We start from the raw sequence: 21,152 nt of genomic DNA on the forward strand, positions 1-21,152 counted from the left end.
GCACTTGTGAACAGTCTGACATGGTGCTGTGAACTGAACTCAGGTCCTCTAGGAGAGCAGGAAGCACCCTTAACTGCTGTACCATCTCTCCAGCTCCAAGACAGCAAAAATGTTAAGGCTGGTATTAACAAAGCTAAATACCCTTTAAAAAAATTGAGGGGCACAGTAGGCCACAAAACTATTGGCAACTAGACCTAAGAGCCTTGACAAATATGCAAATTATCATGATGAAAAGTGCCAAGTACATACATCTGCCACCAAATCCCAAAATAGTCTCCAACTGAAAAAAACATGGTTATCAGTAAATATTTTACCCAAATAAGTGCACAAAATTATAATTAACAGATGTAATTCATACAAATAGATAGAGGAACAACTGAGTTTTTATAAATCAGACATTCTGACATAGAACATGAATCTTAGGAGGTGTAACATCTTTTATATAGATAGGAAAAGAGACAGAAGACAGAAAGTGAGGAAGTCTTTGAAGAGAGAAAGACAAGAGAGACATATACTGAAATTAGGATGCTGTTATTTACCTGAGATAAACAGACTACAAGCTTTAAAAGATCACACCCCTCGCTCAACACAACATCTTCTTCAGCTGCCTTCTCTGCCCACCATGGAATGAACTACTTCACAGAAAGTTCAGCACATCCCCTGGCTACAATCAAATGCTCTACATTTGCTGTACTTGTCCAAAACTGTTTCATCTATCAAGAAAGATCATTGAATGTGCGTCTGAGTATGTGAGGAAGTACAAGAGAGTATTCTATCAAATACTCTCTTAAAGCAGATAAAATTTGTTTTAAGATTTTATTTATTTTATATGTGCATATGTCTTCTGTGTCTGTGTGTGGGGTGTGTGTGTGTGTGTGTGTGTATGTGTGTGTGTGTACACCAGAAAGGCCAGAAGAGCTTACCAGATTCCCTGGGAGCTAGAGTTACAGCACTTGTGAACAGTTGGACATGGTAAGCAATGACTTTACAATTTAGTCATCTTTCAAGTAAGAACAAGAAAATTGGAGAAACCAAGACAGAGTAGATATTCACTGTAATTTACTAAAACATAATCACATTTTCTTCACTGTAAGATGGGGGGTGGGGGGGAGTAGTCATTAGAATCCATGAAGAAAGACTATGTGGATAAATATTCTGCAACTTGAGGACATGACCATGCTTTAGCCAGGCTTCACTGATGGAGGCCTCTATAAGAAGGCCAACCTGAATACTGGGAAAAAAAAATTCACAGTGTACTACTAGAATAGCAGACCCATAAAGATGATTCAGGAACCAATTTACAAACTTAGTACTATGTAAAACAAAGATCAAGTAAAGTCTGTATCTTAAACCCAACAGACAAATCCAACTACATATAAAAACCTAAATACACAGCACTGGAATAAAGAACCCAGTAAAAACACAGGACCAATTTAAAATGATCTCTAACCTATCCTGTGTGCTCATTCTCACAATTATTTTTTTTATTACATATTTTCCTCAATTACATTTCCAATGCTATCCCAAAAGTCCTCATTCTCACAATTATTAATGTAAGATTTCATTATGATTGTAATCTGATGAATGCAGTTGAAGAATATGTTTTGATCTCAGTGAATTTGACATTTACATGTATGTTAGACTATATGTGCACTGATATAGCTTCTACATAAACACCATCCAGGATTCTATGAACATTATAATAAACACTCTCTGGTAGAATTATTGCCAAGTCAACATACTTTTTAAAAAATTCAATTAACACAAATCACATTCAATAAAGCTTACTGTAAATTACCAATCCTATTATTTCAACAAACACATTTAAAGCAGAAAACTATAGGGATACAAAAAAGATAATCAGCATAGCTTGAAGCTAAGTGTGTGTGGGGTGGGGGGGAGGCTTCCCATGAAATAGGGCTTGAAATAGTTTTCCTTCACTTCAGAATTAAACAAAAACAAGACAGAACATAACAAAAACCCTAAACTGAAAACAGCTAGTATTTGTCAAGTATAGTTATTTAACTCTCTGAACAATCCTTTGGGCTAGTGTTATCATTAGTCCCTCTTACCAATCTAAAAGGCAGTATTTCTTAGAAGTCATAGTTTATAAATAGCTGAGTTAAGATCTAAACTCTTGACATTTTACTCCCAAGTCAACATTAACTATTTCCCTATATTGTCTCATAAAAATAAGCTTCTCCATGTAATAACCTGAAAAGCCATAATGGGACAAAAAAGAAAATTCCTCATAAAGATCTAAAAGCTATATTAGCTCAAATAAGTGCAAATAAATAAATAAAACTGTAAAGAGAAAAATAGTATTTTAGGCATTATAGACCATGGGGTCTTTGTCTTACCTAGTCAACCACTGCTGAAGTCTAAAAAGAATCATTAGCCAAACCGAGAATGGCTGTGTTCCAACCAAACTAATTTGTCTCAAGGATGTATAACAGTTTGCTGACCCAAGGCTAACTCACAACCAAAAACATATTTTAATATTTCAATTATACTATAAAATGTAATAATTCCTACATAAATTATACAACATCACTAAGAAGACCTAAGAAATGTTGTGGACTTTCTCTACAATAAATACTTCCATCTATATACAGTAAGAATTTGTATGTTTTTAATTATATTGTTAAAACTCATTTGGTTTGGTGTTAACTAACAAGCTTGTAGCTTTCCTAACACCTGTGGGAATTTATAAATCCCAAAGGAAACCAGCAGCACCACTCCTGCCACATGGCCCCAGAACAGAAATACCAGGATTGCTGCACAGCCTACATTTGCTTCTGCCTCACATTTATTCCTAATCAGCAACACCCATTGTTATCCAGGAGTCCCTGGTATCTGGCCAACACCCAAAAAAAAAAAAAAAAAAAAAAATCGATGTCTAAAATCAGAAAACATAAGAGTAACTCAACTGAGTAAAAAATATGTGTGTGGGCCAGGCATGGTGACCCACAACTTTAACCCCAGCACTCCAGAGGAAGAGGTAGGCAGATCTTTTTGAGTTTGAGGTCAGCCTGATCTACATAGTAAGTTTCAGGCCAGCCAAGCTACACAGTAAGACCTCAGTCTGAAAAACAAACAACCAAAGTGTCTATGAAAATTCAACCCTTTCTGACACTCTGGCTACTCTCCTGGTTACCACATAAAAGGGTTATAACGGGGAATACGGTTTGTTATCTGTGACACAGATTTCCTAGGTTAGCAGTTATAAACAAGATCCAACTCTTTCTTGTGGCTAACTGTGTAATATACCTTGACTTATTACCCTTCTCAAGCTTCAAATGTTACCACTCTAATGTAGACTCTTACCCATCTATTTTGTTTCCAAAAATTTTAATAATTTGCACCTTCGAGTAGGAGGGCTGGTTGGTCAGTTGTCGGCCAGTCAGGTGATGAATGGATTTTATGTAGCCCAGGCTAGTCTCAAACTCATTATATAACCAAAGATCACATACATGCAAGCAAAATACATATGCATAAAATAATAAAATAAATCATTTTTTAAAAACTTGAAATTAAAAAAAAAATCTTAAAACATTTATTTATCCATTATGGATGTATATGCCCGTCCCAGTGCATCCATGTGTAAGTTACAGGACAACAAAAGTGGGACAAGCATTTTACCTTCTGAGATATCTCAACAGATGCAACTCAACATATTTTAGCAAATTATTAGAAAATTTGGTATTCACATCTGTCATTGGTTTTGTATTTATACAGTTGGAAAGCAAACTTTTAATGTAAGTATTGAAAGAGGAAAATTACTGGACACCTGAACTTTTCCTGAGTTCTCTTACCCCTCCCATCTAGAGATTGTTCCCGGAACACACCTGAACTTTTTACCTCAGAGTACATTCTTGAACTCTTCACCCCAGAGTCCGACCCCCTCCCAAATGAGAACGGTTCCAGGAGCATTTCTGAGATAAGGGTCTCCTGGAACGAACTCAGTCCAACCCCTCCCAACTAAAGACTATGCCAGGAAAATTTTTGAGATAGGGGCCTCCTAGTACTACCCCAGAATGTTCCAATAGATCAAGTACATTGCCAAAATATAGGACACGACCCCTTGGTTATGTAAAGCCCCTTGGCAGAACACCTTGGTGACGTAAAACTTGTACTTTTCCCCTTACCCTTCTCCTATAAAGGCCTGTGACAAGTCTGGGCCAATTGCCGAATCTCCTCTGCACCTTGCTGGCTGCATGAGTTTCGACCCCAGATATCTGGTATATGTGCTTTTTATGTGCTTTCTTGTCGTTGCTGTATTAAATCTTACTCTCTATACATCTTAAGTTCGGTCTCAGCGTCTTCTTGGGTGCGCGGCTGCCCTGAGGCTTGAGTGGGTGTCTCCCTTTGGGAGTCTTGGAGTCTTTCATTTGGTGCATTGGCCGGGAATCAGCGCGACTACCCAGAAGTCCTGGACCCACTCAGAAGTAAGATTTACTGTTCTGCTTTGGTCTGGTGTCTGTGTTCTGTTAGTTTCTGGAGGCCAGGAAGGCTATTCTGTATCTGGTGCGATCGCAGTTTCGGTTTTGCAGACGCTCAGTGTGCAATGTGCACAGTGAGACCGCGTTCCGGGTAGGAGCGAGGGCTGTGGATAAGGACAGACGTGTCCAGGTGTCCACCGTCTGTGCGCCCTGGGAGACGTCCCAGGAGGACAAGGGGAGGACTAAGGACGCTTAGTGGACCCCTCTGGAGACCGGATGGGTCTCAATCTGTGCGAGATCGTGGGTTCGAGTCCCACCTCGTGCTTCAGGTCGCGAGATCGTGGGTTCGAGTCCCACCTCGTGCCTCGGGTTGCGAGATCGTGGGTTCGAGTCCCACCTCGTGCTTTGGTTTTCTCTTTGTCTGTCCAGTCTCGTGTCTGCTCTTGTTGTGTCTGCTATTATTCTAGAAATGGGACAATCTGCTGGGTGTGTAGGTGTGGAACTGCTGCATTTGTGTATTCTGAGATTGTGGGTTTATTCTGGCAGTGGCTGTGAGAGGACGACTGTCTATGGCCTCACAGTCTGCACCCCAAAAAGATGTTCCAAGGGAGACCCTGGAAGGAGTGCCCAGGGTACAGAACAGTCAAAAAGACCTGGCTGTTGCCTGGCAGAGTGAAGGAGAGAGAGAGTGTTCTCTCTGCCAGAGCGGGAGTGGATGTGGAGTTCCGACCCCGTCAGAAAAAGGGAGTCAATGTGGAATCCGACCCCGTCAGAAAGTGGCGTTTGGCTGGTTGTGTCACGTGACAAGACTGTGTGTGTGTGTGTGTGTGTGTGTGTGTGTGTGTGTGTGTGTGTTAACCCTTTGTCGACTGTAGACTTGGACTGACGTCAGGACAGAATTTGTCAGCAATGGTTTTAAAAAAGGAAAAAAAACCACCAGGCCGGTCCTCCCCAGGCTGCTCAAAAGAGCTCTGAGATCCAGAGCTGCAGCAGTGGTGCTGAGGTTCTGAGTTCTGCAGACACAGCAGCAGCAGAGGCTGTCTGTGCCCTGCGAGCGAGTTGTGAGAAGCTGGTGGTGAGTGCGGCGGCATGCCGGTCCCTCCCGGAGTGGCCGTGAAGCTTGCCACAGCTGGGGAGGGGCCGACTACAGCCGCCGTCCCTCCTTTGCCCCCCCCCCCCAGAGTCTACCCGCACTCCCTTGTGCCTGCCTGGCTGCGTGCTCCCTCCCCAAAGACAGTGCAGTGCAGAGAGCACCAGGTGTCTATCAGGTAGTTAAATAGTTAAATTGCTGCCTCTGCCTGCCAGCGTTTGTTTGCCACTCCCAGGAGTTTACACCGCATTCCGGCGGAGACTCGGCGCTGGGCTCTTCACATCAAAGGATCTGTTTTCAGCCTTTGCCTGCCTCCTGGGTGGGAGAGAGGCTCATTCTCCTGTCCCCTGTATCCTGTCTCTTGTAAACAGAAAAAATTGTGTTCATTTTGAAATATCAGTGGTCTGGTGTAGCTAGATGTGAGAACTGCACTCCCTTCTCTGCCCCATGTGTTTTCTCTTCTCAGGCACTGCCCTGAGTTGCTGGCAGTAAGTCTGTTTTAAGCTCCGGTGAGGGAGACATACAAGGTAAGGAGCACCTACGGGTCTAACTGCCAGGCTCTGATGAGTTCTCGTCTCTGTGGGACTAGAAAGTGCCCCGACAATCTGACCTAACAGTAAAAAGAGGTAAAATATGAAAAAAGTTAAGTGACAGAATATAGATGTAATAATTAGATAACATTCAAAGTAAGCAAAGACAAGAAAGAGATATATATAGATAGAAAGAGAGACATTATAGGAGATCTCCATTGCAGCTAAGAAACAGGAGCAAAGAGAGATAAATGACAAAGACTAGAACCTAGTAAAGTGACACTTGCTAATAATACTAGCACTTAGAAATGATCTGTAAAAAATGCTGGTCACAAACGTCAGGGAAACTAGAAAGCTTAGTACCTGGCAACAAAAGCCTTTGGCTAAAGATCAAAGTGTTTACTGTCCTAACAAGAAGAAGAGGAGCCCCCCTCATGACAAAACCCTTCACCTGTTCGTGGCTAAAAGTAAAGAGATAACAGAAGGGGTGCTAACACAGAAGCTGAGTCCTTAAAAGAGACTGGTAGCCTACCTGTTGATGCAGCTAAAAAGAGACTGTGTTTTCATATTCCTCCACTGACCAATGCAAAGCAAGTTTAAAAGGTCCCTGGACACTACAGGTCTTTGCAAACTGTGGATTCCAGGTTTTGCTGAATTAAAAAGATAAACAGCCCTTCGTATAAGAAATAAAGAACAACCTTGGATGGCCTTAGACGCTATTGAGACTGCCCTAATGTTGTCCCCAACTTTGGGACTCCTAAATGTGACTGAGAACAAAAGTATTGCCAAAGAGGTTCTTACTCAGAAATTGGGACCCTAAAAGACCTGTGGCACTTGAAAAAATTAGACCTGGTGACTGAGAGATGGCCTGCTTGTCTGCACATAGTGGCTTTTGGTCAGGGACACATGATCCAATTGTTTCCCTGACTGATGGACACATTATTAGAGCTTTTTGTTGACAGAACAAGTGACCTTCGCTTCCCCTGCTAACCTGCTGAGTCTTCACCTACTCATCATTGCTCTGACATTCTGGCAGAAGGAACTTCGGCTCAGAAGGCTGAACTCTTGGCACTAACCCAAGCCTTGCGGTTGGCTGAAGGCAGAGACATTAAAACAAAGAAAAAATTCTGGCCCTCCTAGAAGCTCCTGAATGAACTGGGTGAGTTGGGGTATCGGGTATCAGCTAAAAAAGCTCAGTTATGTCGTACCGAGGTGCCAAAACGACGGAAAGCGGTGGCTCACCGAAGCCAAGAAAAAAGACTGTGATGCTGATCCCAACCCCCACCACCCCGCGCCAAGTACGTGAGTTTCTGGGAACGGTGGGCTTTTGCAGACTCTGGACTAAAGAAAAAGTCCCATTCACCTGGACTGAGGAACACTAAAAAGCCTTTGACAGCATAAAGGCAGCCTTGCTTGCAGCCCCCGCCCTGGCCTTGCCAGATTTGACTGAGCCTTTTACCCTATATGTTGATGAGCGGGCTGGAGTAGCCCGCGGAGTTTTGACTCAGACTCTGGGGCCCTGACAAGCTTACTCTGGGTCAGCATGTGACTATACCCACTACCAGAATTTGTTGCTGAATAATTGAGTGACTTTTGCTCCACCTGCCATCCTCAATCCTGCCACCTCCCCTTGGCGGACGACTCCACTCCTGTACATCAATGTGCTGATGTCCTGGCTGAAAAAACTGGAACAAGGAGAGATCTGACTGATCAGCCTTGGCCAGGTGTGCCTGCCTGGTACACAGATGGCAGCAGCTTTGTCACAGGAGCAGCAGTAGTAGATGGAAAGCAGCTCATATCCATGGGACCATCTACCAACAGAGGGGGCTACTTACCTCAGCAGGTAAAGATCAAATCAGCCTTGGCCTGAAAGTTTAAACTGGTACACGGATGGCAGTAGCCTCATGGTTAAAGGTAAGCGGAAGGCGGGGACAGCAGTGCAGCAGTGGACAAAAAGCAGGTGATCTAGGCCAGCAGCCTCCCTAAAGAGACTTCAGCCCAGAAAGCTGAATTTGTGGTTTTGATACAAGCTTTATAAATGACAAAGAAAAAAGTCTACACTGACAGCAGGTATGCTTTTGCCACTGTATGGAACAATATACAGACAAAGAAAGCTGTTGACATTTGCAGAAAAAGACGTTCTCAATATAGATAAATGAGACTGCTCACATAGTCATCAAGAAGATTATTAAAGAAAATTTTTTCAAGGTTCAGAGTGCCAAAAGCAATAGTGTCAGATAATAGCCCTGCTTTGTTGCCCAGGTAAGTCAGGGTGTGGCCAAGCATTTAGAGGTCAAATAAAAATTACATTGTGTGTATAGACCTCAGAGCTCAGGATAGATAAAAATTAGTTTAAAACTCTAAGACAGACCTTGACAAAATTAATCGTGGAGACTGGCACAGACTTGGTGTTCCTTCCCTATGCCCTATTTCTTGATTCAGTTTTACTCTTTTTAAGATCCTTTATGAAACTCCTATGCCCATCATAGTCTCAAATGATGTGTTTAAACCTATGTTGTTTTAATAATGATCTGTATGCTAAGTTAAAAGGCTTGCAGGTGGTCTGGTCACAACTGGAAAAGATTGGACTGAGTACGCGGACGACATCGCGCCAGGGATCCCAACAGCCGAGACAGTGAACGAGCTGGGTGCCCCAAGGACATCTCACCAGTTCCAGCCAGAGATCTGATCTACGTGCACCTGCATCATGCCCAGACCCTCAAGCCTCGCTAAAAGGGCCCCTGCCTAGTTCTGTTTACTAATACTTCTTATTCTGTTTTTGTTCCCATGTTAAAATAGGGTAAATGCAGTATTCTCCGCATAAAAATATAGACTTCTGAAATTCTAAGATTAGAATTATTTACTAAAAGAAGGGGGGAATGAAAGAGGAAAATTACTGGACACCTGAACTTTTCCTGAGTTCTCTTACCCCTCCCATCTAGAGATTGTTCCCGGAACACACCTGAACTTTTTACCTCAGAGTACATTCTTGAACTCTTCACCCCAGAGTCCGACCCCCTCCCAAATGAGAACGGTTCCAGGAGCATTTCTGAGATAAGGGTCTCCTGGAACGAACTCAGTCCAACCCCTCCCAACTAAAGACTATGCCAGGAACATTTTTGAAATAGGGGCCTCCTGGTACTACCCCAGAATGTTCCAATAGATCAAGTACATTGCCAAAATATAGGACACGACCCCTTGGTTATGTAAAGCCCCTTGGCAGAACACCTTGGTGACGTAAAACTTGTACTTTTCCCCTTACCCTTCTCCTATAAAGGCCTGTGACAAGTCTGGGCCAATTGCCGAATCTCCTCTGCACCTTGCTGGCTGCATGAGTTTCGACCCCAGATATCTGGTATATGTGCTTTTTATGTGCTTTCTTGTCGTTGCTGTATTAAATCTTACTCTCTATACATCTTAAGTTCGGTCTCAGCGTCTTCTTGGGTGCGCGGCTGCCCCGAGGCTTGAGTGGGTGTCTCCCTTTGGGAGTCTTGGAGTCTTTCAGTATAATATAAGCAACTATATGACTTTCAGTTTGAACTATGCCTGCCATAATGAAAGATGAAACAAGCTCCTACAGCATCATTCATTGCTAAAAATACTGAAACAAAAGATCTTTGAGTTTAGCTTTCATAATTGTTTCCCAAGAGAAAAATAAGTAAATAAGTGACCCTCTAAACTGGACTCCTTCATAATAGAATCTTAATATGGCTTTTCATCAATTATAACTTTCACAGAAACAGCTGTACTTGATAAAGATTTTGAAAATGTAAGATTTAAACATAACTGGACCTAATCAATCTTTTAAAAATAAATTACAAGTCCAAGACCGAAATCATTTTTAAACAATATTAACAGAATTACACAATATAGTAAATGAAAGGTTCTATGTAAACTTTCAGCAAACTACACTTCTCAAAATTTGTTTTACCTTATTTTCTTACCAATGAGACGTTCCACAAAAATATAAATGGTTACTATAATAATAATCTTGCAAGAGCAGTTCTGACTGTTTCAATAAAATTGAACTAGTTGAAATGCTACATTCTTTAAATGATTAAATACTCAAGTTCTGATATGAACTCTTTTGTGAAGAATGTCATTAACAGAATTTTATACATTAAATATGATTCACTGAATTTACTTTATAGTGTCTTGCATGTGCTGGCCTTTATAGGACAGCAGCAACATCTCTAAAAAGTGTGAGGACAGAATACAAAGAATTTAATTGAAAACTTAAATCTTCACTTTTTGAAGAATAAGGGAGTCAGTCTATAACCTTCAACTACCAAAAACACTTTAAGTTTTTATTTTATAAAACACAGACCTGTCAATAAGCTAGAGCACATGAACTAAATACCAAAGCGATTTCCATCCCTTTAGTGACTCCCATCAGAAATAGTCACATTGCCAGAGCATTGTCCAACCATGAACACCTTAATCAAAGCAGCTGTGGTTAACTCCACTTCTCTCAAAGGAGATGGGGAAATGTCACTATCACCTCACCTGATATTATAGTCACTCTCTTCCTATACCTCAGCTGTACAGAATTCTGTCCAGCTATGTGCTGTCTCTGGAAGTGTTAGAATATGTCAAAGGTAGAAGGTTAAAGGAGGGTTCAATCTATGCAGCTGATGGTAGATTGACACCTATGCTGGAGTGAGAGCTTTCAATGATGAAGATACATGGGAGGAAACCCAGTAAACTCAGTGGCTCACCGAAACATTGTGTGCCTCTCTCAATAGTACCCTACCTGGGATGAATAGATATTTGCTGATGTTTCCGCAGAAAAATTAACACAAGTATAATAAATCAGTATTGACATATAGTGCATAAGGATAATTTTTACTGCTAGCCTTCAAAAATATCTACACATGAATTTCAATAATCCATATGTAACGTATTCTACTTCTTATTAATATTAACGACCACTTTGTTAATATTGTTATATATCGGCTAAGAGGCCAAAAAAGATATTTAGCAATAGCACTGTTTTAAAACCTTAGAAAGACACAATTTCCTGATATTTTAGGCTTCTGAATATGTTCTATTGGTTTCTATTTCAATTCAACTATAATGTAGTACACACTGCTGACATATTCAACCCTTTAAAGTGTTTTGAAATGTCTTTAATGACCCACTGCTTTATTCCTTGACCATTTGGATAACATCATATACACAGTGCATCAAAACTATATCATACAAGCCAAAATTGAGCACTCTGCAGTTATTGGCTATGTTGTTCTCCATTACCAATTAGGCCAAAGTAGTTGATAACATGGCCCGGATTCACAATGCCTTTGTATGTCTTCTGACTTTTTAATCAGCTTCTCTATCATTTGCTGTCAAAACAAAGTTGAAGTTTTTTCTACCATGATTGGGAGCTTTTCATTCTCTGTGGCTCTTCCAGAAGTCTGGCTCATTCTCTAGCAAGCTTGTTCACTGTACACTCCTCAAAACAACCACCAAAAATAAACAAGGTTTTCTTTCATTTTAAATGTAAAACAATTCAAACATCTAAGGAGTGTGTGTCACAATGATGCAGAACCAGGCTAGTCACACAGGAAAGCTACCCTACCCTATGCTAGCCCTTTCTCAAACACTTTCTTTTTTTTTTTTTTTTTTTTTTTTTTTTATTTCATGTGGATGATTGTTTTTCCCGCATGCTTGTGTGTTCTTCACAGTGCCCACGGGTTCCAGAAGTTGGCGTAAGATGCCAAGGAACTAGAGTTACAGACAGCTGCGAGCCACCATGTGGTGCTGGGAGTGCATTTAGGGATCCTCTGGAAGAGCAGAGAGTACTCTGAACTGCTGAACCATCTCTCCAGTCCTCTTTCTTGAATTTTTTGTTTGCCCTTTAAAATCTGCTTACTTTTGCTCACTCTTTAGACATATCTGAAGTTACTATGCAAATGTTTCTTCAATCCTACTGTGTGTGCTAACTGGTCTATGAAGTACAGTGGTGAACTCAGTATGCCCAGAAAAACCCATGCTTAGCAACCCATAGAAAGACTGATAAGCATGGTATCAACTGCAACAAATCCACAAATCAGTAACTTGAAGATTATAATGTATTAAGCAAGAGGAAATTCATTACCAGTACATATGAACTGTTTAAAATTATTTTGATAGCTATTTTGGGGGACAGACTTGAATGCGGTCCATTGGGTACTGAATTAACAACCCAAAGGACAGAGTAAGAAAAAAAATAGTAGGAATAAAAAGAATGAAGAGTGGAATTGTGCCAGAGATATTAACAGGTAAAAAAATCTCCACAGAAATTAAAAGCAATGCTCAAAGAGAAGCCACAAAACATTTTGCTTCCAAAATCCTCAATCTAAAAATATGGCATTTCTCTGCCATGTTTCTTACATTCCTTACTATCGCCCTGATTTACACTCTTAAAATGGGAAATAAGTAACCATGTCAAAATTCCTCAAAAACATATAAGACGTAGGTCTCAGCAACCACTGCACTTTGCCAATTCAGCTGAACTTGCACTTATCACTCCGCTAATAATTCTAGACAATCTAGGAATTACTATCAAATAAATGATCACTCTGCACATAAAAAAGAAGCCATCTGCTATTAATCATTTAAACATGGACTAGACTGATCTATTGTAAATGACTTTATAGATAAAAAGGTAAGTGACACTTACGAACCTGTCAAGTTAAACTGATACACTGCAATCTCTGGCACAACTAACAACCAAGCTAGCTTTCAATCATAACATAATACATTTCTATCTTCAAGTCTCTCCTTGTTCATGATGACATTCCCTTCCTTAAAAGTTCTTATAACTACAATGATTAGCAAAATCCTTTTTAATCTTAAGTCCTGTCTTCATAGGCCCTTATATACTCTCCTACTTCCAGGTATTCCTGTAACATTTATGCTCTTGTATCATCAACCAAACTATAAACAAAGGCCTCACCACACATCAAAGAAAGAAAAATGCATGTGTGTAAGCACACCACACACACACACACACACACACACACACACACACACTACAGAGAGAATGTGACAATCCTTCATACCAATTAAATTAGCAATATATCAAGATGATACACAATGGCCCGTGACATGAGTAAATGGAAGAACCATCCATTTATGGTTAAAAAAAAAAGCTACATGAACTAGGAATAATCCCAATCTGGTAAAACAAAAACTACTGGAAAGTTAACCTCAGATACAAGAATACTATCTAAATGTTTATCCCACCTGCTATCAAGAACAACAGATCCGGTATCTGTCCTTACTTCTCACACTCTTAACTCATAATCAGGCAAGAAAATGAAATAAGAAATGTATAGAAGGTAAAAATAATTATTATTTTAGTGTTTACAAATAAAGATGATATAATTAATTATATAGAAGACTTCAAAGAACTCCCAAAAGTATCACCAGTCTAAATAAATGATACATAAAAACAAATTGTATTTCTATATACTGGCCAGGAAAAACTACAAAATTAAACTTTAAAGTTCATGTAAAATAGTACTGAAGAGTACCGAATAGCAAAAGACTACTCTAACAAATATGTGTGTAAAATGTATAACAATACTAAAAAGTGTAAAAAAGACCTAAATAAATAGAAAACGTACCATATTCATGGAATCAGAAGACTCGGTATTGAGGTGTCAATTGGCTCCAAACATTTAAAAGTTCAATGCAATGTTAATGAAGACTCCATTTGGAGTTCACTTACCGACAGTGCTTCATTCTCTTTAAGATCCAACCCAAACACATCACGCCGCTTCACTGTGAGGAAGTCAGCATCAGGTCCATCTTCATCATCATCATCTCTGTTTAAGAACTGCACAGAAACCTCCTTGACCTTCTGTGCCTCCTCAATACTGACAACAGACTCAGTGTGAGGCTCTCTTGCTTTTCCCAGATGATCTTCCGTATCTTCATCTTCCGTCTCTTCATCCTGTTCTTCGTCACTGTCACCACTAGCCAGTCTTTGTTCTGTCTCTTCTAGTCTTTCCCCACTTTTGTGAAGGATGGACATCTTCTCACTGAAATAAGCTCGAAATTCTTCTACTTCATCGTTGGTGAGGGAGGGAGCCCTGGGCTGAACTGCTTCCGTGACTTGATTCTTTACCAATTCTTTGGTGGGCTGCTTCTCCATTTTCTGAAGAAATCTTATCCGTGGTGCCACAGCAAGGCCAAGAGACCTTCAAAAATGGAAAGAACAAAAATAGTGATGGTATGTTTGTGGTATTATGAAAGTTTTTCCACAGATCTATGTCCAAGGCTTTTGTTTTTTTAAAAAGCATCCCTCTAAGATACATCAATGCTGACAGATTAAATGATCCAAAAGACAAGCCAAAATGAACTGAGTACTTGTCCGGAAAATGTCTTAGACACCTCACTCCCCTTCCAGAGCTGAAATAGTATGAAATAAAGAGCACGCAAATAGAAACAAGATGAGCACACTCATGTACCAGACCCAATTTCAAATCCAACTCTCAGCTTCCTCACAACACAGAACAGAGATGCCAATTAACTGCGTGAAGGTACTTTGCAAGACATAAGCTACTGCATAAACTGGAAAAGACATGGCTGAGGAATGGAAAACAGTTATTTTCAAAGACTTGAGCACAATACATATACCATCATCCCTGCCTTAAATCCCACTTCTGAAAAAGAATATGGCATAATCACAGCTATAAAAATGCATTTTTCTTTTTAAAGGAGCTAAAAGAAGGAAATTTTACTGTTTTGTTTGTTTGCTTGTTTGTATTTTCCACCCTCAGAGCAAGATTCTATTTAAGATTGGTTGTTTCCTTACACAATCAAAACCAACAATTTTCACTAAACTCCCACTGGTATATACAAATTAACTTAAAAAAGCAAAGGTGAAGCCAGGCATTGGGCATAACCATTGCTCTTTAACCCCAGCCCTAAGAAGGCTGAAGAAGGCAGATGAGTTAAAGGACAGCCTTAACTACATAGTGGTCTCCAGGTGTGCCAAGATAATGCTTATAAATAAACTAAATAAATAAATAAATGGCAGCTTTATCCACTTTTTTCCTACATAATGCACAACAGCTGAGAAGTTCAATATTGAAGAGCACAAGCTCAGAAATAGAACTGCTGAAGTTCAACATGCACAGATCTGTCATTTAACAGTTGTGTGATCTCAGGAATAGTCTCCTCTCTAGACAGTTATCCGAAAAATGGAAGGACTGAGAATGTCCACCTAACAGAGTCATGTTAGAGTTAATAAACAGATACAATGAAGTTAAAGAAACGAATATACAATAGTAGTAACCCTTCTCCCATTACTGTCTGTATTACTGTTGTAACAGGAGGGTTGGGACAATAAGTTTGTATATACTAGAAGATTTCTCGTAATATAGTACAGTGACATTTGATTTATACTTCTCAGGAACTAAAACCTGAATGAAGATAGATAGATAGATAGATAGATAGATAGATAGATAGATAGATAAATAACGTGTGTGTGTGTGTGTGTGTGTGTGTGTGTATTTGTGTGTAATTCTATCATTGAATACAATGACCTACATACACTGGGCACTCAAAGTAGTTGTTTAGTACATTTTTTTTAAACCTGATATTTTATAGACATAGCAACTGCTTTAGCTATCATAGGCTTCAAGAGGAAATACACCTCAAGAAAACTATACATCTGAATATCAACATAAACTAAAAAACATAGTTAAATTATACTCATCACTTAAGTGTAACATAATTGTTTACCTTCTCTAAACCTCACCAAAAGCAAGTCTTCAATGGCAATCATGACACTTACTAGTATGATATGACAAAACAACTTCTATGTCCCCACAGTATTCGAAACCTGTGCCCATCATTTGTGAATATTCTAGCTGCATCACCCAAAATAAAAAACATTGAAAGCCGGACGATAGTAGCGCACGCCTTTAATCCCAGCACTTGGGAGGCAGAGGCAGGTGGATTTCTGATTTCAGCCTGGTCTACAGAGTGAGTTCCAGGACAGCCAGGGCTACACAGAGAAACCCTGTTTCAAAAAAAACAAAAAAGAAAAAGAGAGAGAGACAGAGAGAGAGAGAGAGACAGAGAGAGAGAGACAGAGAGAGGAGGAAGAAAGGAAGGAAGGAAGGGAGGGAGGGAGTGAGGGAGGGAGAGAGAGGGGGGGGAGAGAGAGAGAGAGAGAGAGAGAGAGAGAGAGAGAGAACATTAAAGTTCACATAGAATACAAAAGTAACTAAAAAGCCTAACCTTTGGGTGATATTAAAAATGATGAAACTAGGAGCTGGTAAATAAACCTAAGGCAACAAGAGCATGTTATCCATGACATATGGTTCTCCATGCATTACTAAAACAGTAAGTAGTGCTGTCTAACACTGCCCTGCACTGTTATCTAACACAAGGATTTTAAAATATTACAACTGACAGATTATACTATACTAAGCATATACTCTAACACAGAATAGTAAACAGCAGCTTACCAAGGTCAATTGTTTTGTTATGAAGGGGAAGTAGAAAGGATACAAATATATTGTGCTCTCAGGTATGAAATCCTCAAATAAAATATTTTTTTTTTAGTTTTCTTTATTAAACTTAATTTGGAAGAAAAGGTACTCAAATTCCTAGAAAACAAGCTAAACACAGAGGCCTTGGCTAAAACATACTTTATCTGGGAAATCTAAGGTAGACATTGAAGTATGATGACACTCAAGTGTACTTCTAAAAGATTTTGTCAAGATAAGACTCCCTCAAATAGAGCTGATTCTAACCTTTTACATTAAAAGGTTATTTTGTTTTATAATCTCTCAATTACTCAAACAAAATCAGTTGGCCATTCCTGAGTCACTAATCTTGCAACAGGAACTGCAAGAGTGTATAACAGTAGTAAGACAAAAAAAAAAAAATATTCAGAACTTACAAATATGGACCTTCCTGAAAACAACTAAATATGAGCTAATTTTCTAGACTTCATTTGGACTGTTCTAAAGCAGAATAATCTAACCTAGGGCTCTTAGAGAATGCACTATGGTCAGTCCCTCTAGCTTTATTTCAGCTATGTAATCAATACTTACAGTGCATATTCAGTAATAGGTAATTTGCTCACATTAAATACTTCTTTATCCTTCATAAGATATACTGAGCGTATATAGGAGACAAAACACTGTAAGATAAAAAGCACAATGTAATAGAAGTTAAAGATTAAGCTAAATCAAAATAGAAAACTACATAGTAATGAAAAACACAAAACAGATCAATAAACCTCTATTTTGAATGCACAGAAAAATAAGCTGTTACAACTATAATATTAGAAAAGACTTTTTCCATTTTATTCCACCAACCCAAGACAATAAGAAATACCACCTCAGCTGGGCATGGTGGTGCACTGCCTGTGACTCCAGGACTTAGGAGGGAGAGGGGAGAGACTTGGAAATTCAAGGCCAGAATGGGCTATATGAAGTCTTAACTGCTAGGAGAAAAATTCATATTTTTACTTGGCTTCTCAAAATCTACTAAATATTAATTAGTCGTAATTATAATAAGGTGCAATGAGGACAACATGGGCAATGGAATAATACAGATAGAGCATCTATACTGACTGTATATGTTATTAGCTGAGCAAACACCATTTTTCTAAATGCAATTTTCTCATCAAAAACATAACAGTGTCTCCTAATTCACTGTTATGCCAATGAGAACATTTATATAGAACACGCAAAATATCTTCTGAAATAGAGTAGACACAAATAAATGCCTTTTTTGGTTATATTACTGTAGTAGTCAAAAGTTAAGTTTTCAACAAAATAAAATTTCACTATAATAAATGAGCCAAGTTATGACAGATTGTTTTCCCTTTAATTTCAAATAATTATATACATATATGTTATATAAATATTACTCTCATCCTGAAAATTCTTACTTCCATTTTTTTTTACCTAGAACTATGCTTATGACAGAGCTATGTCATCTTGTTCCTATCTGTTTATAAAAATAAATAGATAATAAATACATCTAAGCAATTACTTTTTACTTTAAAGATAATTTTTATGGGGCCGGGGAGATGGTTCAGTCAGTAACGTACTGGTCACACAAGCATGAGAATTTGAGTCTGAAAGCCCTGTATCCACATTAAAAGGCCATGTAAACAAAATGTGCTTGTAATTCCCAGCACTGGGGAGCCAGTAACAGAATAGGATCCCTGTAATAGGATCTCTGCAACACGCAGTCCAGCTAGGCTAAGTCTAGCCTGATGCATAGCTCCAGATACAATAAAAGACCTTGTTTCAAACAATAAGGTAGAGAATGTTTGAAGAAGACATCCATAATTGACCTCTGGCCTCCATATACATGTATGCACACCTATACATACACATGCATACACAAGGATATATACAGTTCACACATATAATTTTTATAAAATGTTTTCTAATCCTTCTGTCCATATATCTTAAACTTTACATTTTCTTCTGCATCTCTACATTTACTTAATGTAATGTAGAAAAGAAATTAATCTTTTCTCCCCAACAAATCTCCCAACAAACCATTTTCTGTCTCCAGAAGCATTTAAAAAAAAAAAAATGGAGTTGGTTCAATAGTATTCTTCCTGCAAGCATCCACAAGAAATAGCACCATTATAGGTTTTGTTCCACCCAGATTATAATCAAAAGCTAGAAAGTCACTTTTCTGAAACCAAATAGCCTGATGGTGCCGGGAATACAGCCATTCTGCTAACCCATGTGTGACAGCAACAAGTCTCACTGCTCACTTCAGTGTACTATACTATAGTGTTGTTCTAGAGGATCACTTTCCATATGCACAAACCATGAAATGTCCTTTCAGCATTTTGTATTTCCTGGTCTGTAAACAACTGACCTGCTAGTCATCACAACACTACCAGCATTTTCAGCATCATATGGATTTTAATTTCCAGCATTTCTTTTGATCTAAAGATTAATTTGGCTGACTTGGCCATTCCAGAATGTAGACACATTACAATATGTCAGATGTACATCATAAGTAAAATTTGTAAGTTTAGGCAATTTCTTAAGACGTTTTTAATTCAGAAAAGAATTCCAAGAATATTAAGATTCAAATTTTATTTCGGAAGATAATTTACAAGAATGCTATACCATCTAGAAATTTAGCCTAACGCAGAGAATATTAATCTTCCAGTCAGTAAATGCAATCGAACTTACAACAATTTCATTGAAAAAGGAAGTTAAGTTTTATTAAGTATACTAGATACTAGGCTGCTTCAAATATAAAAATCATCTTAGATTTTCCTCTGTGCCTCCAATAAGATTATACCCAGGTAGATATTAAGAAACACTTTTTAAAATTAAGAAGTAATCTATGTAAAACTTATATTGTTTAAACCATTTAGTTATGGCCATGCAATACAGTAGTAGCAGAAATTGATGAACTATAACTTCCTTATATAATTCCATTCCAAAAACAAATACTGAATTTAAAAGTGACTTACCCTTTGAGCTCTTTCTTTTAAATCTTGATCTTGAGCTAAAAATGATTCTAATTTTTTCTGAACATCAATAAGTTTTTCTGGATTGATTCTTTTTAATAAAAAAAATAATGGTTAACTAACAAGGCAATCTCATTTTTCAAAACAGAAAATAATATATAACATTTTCTTATGCCCCCTCATTTGACTTTTAAGTGTTTAACATTATTCCTCATCTATGGATCAAGAATAACCACAGGAAGAAGAAAATGACAGAACAGTAGATTTCTTTAACCAAATGATGAGGAAGAGAAGGCTATCTATATTATCCATCTATATTAACATAATTATTGGCACAGGCTACTTCTTAATTTAACAAAGCTAGAGAGTAGATACCCATAGGACATAAATTAATAAAATGAAATTCAATGTCATTTTTGCAAATGACATTGCTTCTTTTTAAATCACATATAAAATCTATTTCAAGAGATAAAAATTGTTTACCTATTTAAAATTAAATATATCAGAAACATTAAATTTTGCTTAACTAGGCTATATCTAGCAAAGAATCTACATCTCACAAGAGACTCCATTTTTTTCCTAACTTCAAACTGAATTATTATATTACTCCAATTCTAGAGTTGTAACAAGAAAACAAAAAGTGTAAACAGAGCAGTTTTTCCTTTATTATTAGAGAAAATTTTCAAACAATTCAATTTATGGTCAATTTTTATCTTCTATATTCTTAATCAGTCCTGCTACTATCTTAGTCCAAATTACTTTTAGACAAATTAAGCTTTTTTCAAAGTCTCCAATAAAAGGAAGATTCCACTATGCCCCGTGCAAACATCATCAATAAGAGGTTATGATCCTTTGAAATGAAAGAACCCAAAAAACAGTCAAGAGATATCCTTTCAATCCACAATGCCCCTTATAAATAAGAAATTCTTTCTCTTATTTTTTTTCTCTGCTGTATTCTGCAAAATTATTTCAATAATTTTTTAAAGATGTCAGGACTGGGGAGATGACCTGGTTGATAAAGTGCCTGCCACACTTTAAGTTCAGCTCTTCAGAGGCACTGTAGCACATTCCTGTATTCTCAGCCCTTTTGGGGAAGATACAGAGAGATGGTACAGACAGGTGGTAGCCTAACACTCACTGGCTAGGCTGCCAAGGTAGCCAAATTGATGAGCTTCAGGATGAGAGGGAGACAGGCACATATGCACATACCACAAATACACCACACATATAAACAACATTAACAACATATACACCAGTTAATCTCAGCATCTGGAGACTACCTCAGCTACACAGTACATTTGAAGCTAGCCTGGGCTACATGAGACCCTATCTCAACCAACCAACCAACCAACCAACCAATAAATAATTCTATAGCATGACCATGATGGGTTCAACATTCATTCAACAGACAAATTAATATAATGTATAATGTAAGGATAGGTAGGTAACAAAATTTAAGTTATTTATAAACTAGAAATAAAAACTTCAATAAAGAATGTCTTTTCTTTAGAAGAAAGAGGAGGAGAAGGAAGAGAAGGAAAAACAGGCTAGAGCTAACATCATCCTTAATATAAATGGGAACTTCTAGTATTCCCACTAAAATCAAGAACAAAGCAGGGGGTACTGGA

At 38.3% G+C, this 21,152-nt stretch overlaps 1 protein-coding gene across 1 annotated transcript in view; it reads right to left on the reverse strand.

Annotated features, from left to right (window-relative positions):
* Ddx10 (DEAD-box helicase 10) overlaps positions 1–21,152 on the reverse strand; it is a 160,893-nt gene that overhangs the window by 98,312 nt on the left and 41,429 nt on the right. Inside the window, exons 11-13 of the mRNA XM_021171852.3 lie at positions 19,528–19,615; positions 17,120–17,208; positions 13,777–14,248 (exon numbers count right to left, since the gene is read on the reverse strand). Of these exons, the coding sequence (XP_021027511.1) occupies positions 13,777–14,248; positions 17,120–17,208; positions 19,528–19,615 (649 nt within the window). The remainder of the gene's footprint in view (positions 1–13,776; positions 14,249–17,119; positions 17,209–19,527; positions 19,616–21,152) is intronic.

This window comes from Mus caroli, unplaced genomic scaffold, assembly GCF_978045245.1.
Source record: "Mus caroli unplaced genomic scaffold, Mus_caroli_1 scaffold_11, whole genome shotgun sequence".
Lineage (NCBI taxonomy): Eukaryota > Metazoa > Chordata > Mammalia > Rodentia > Muridae > Mus > Mus caroli.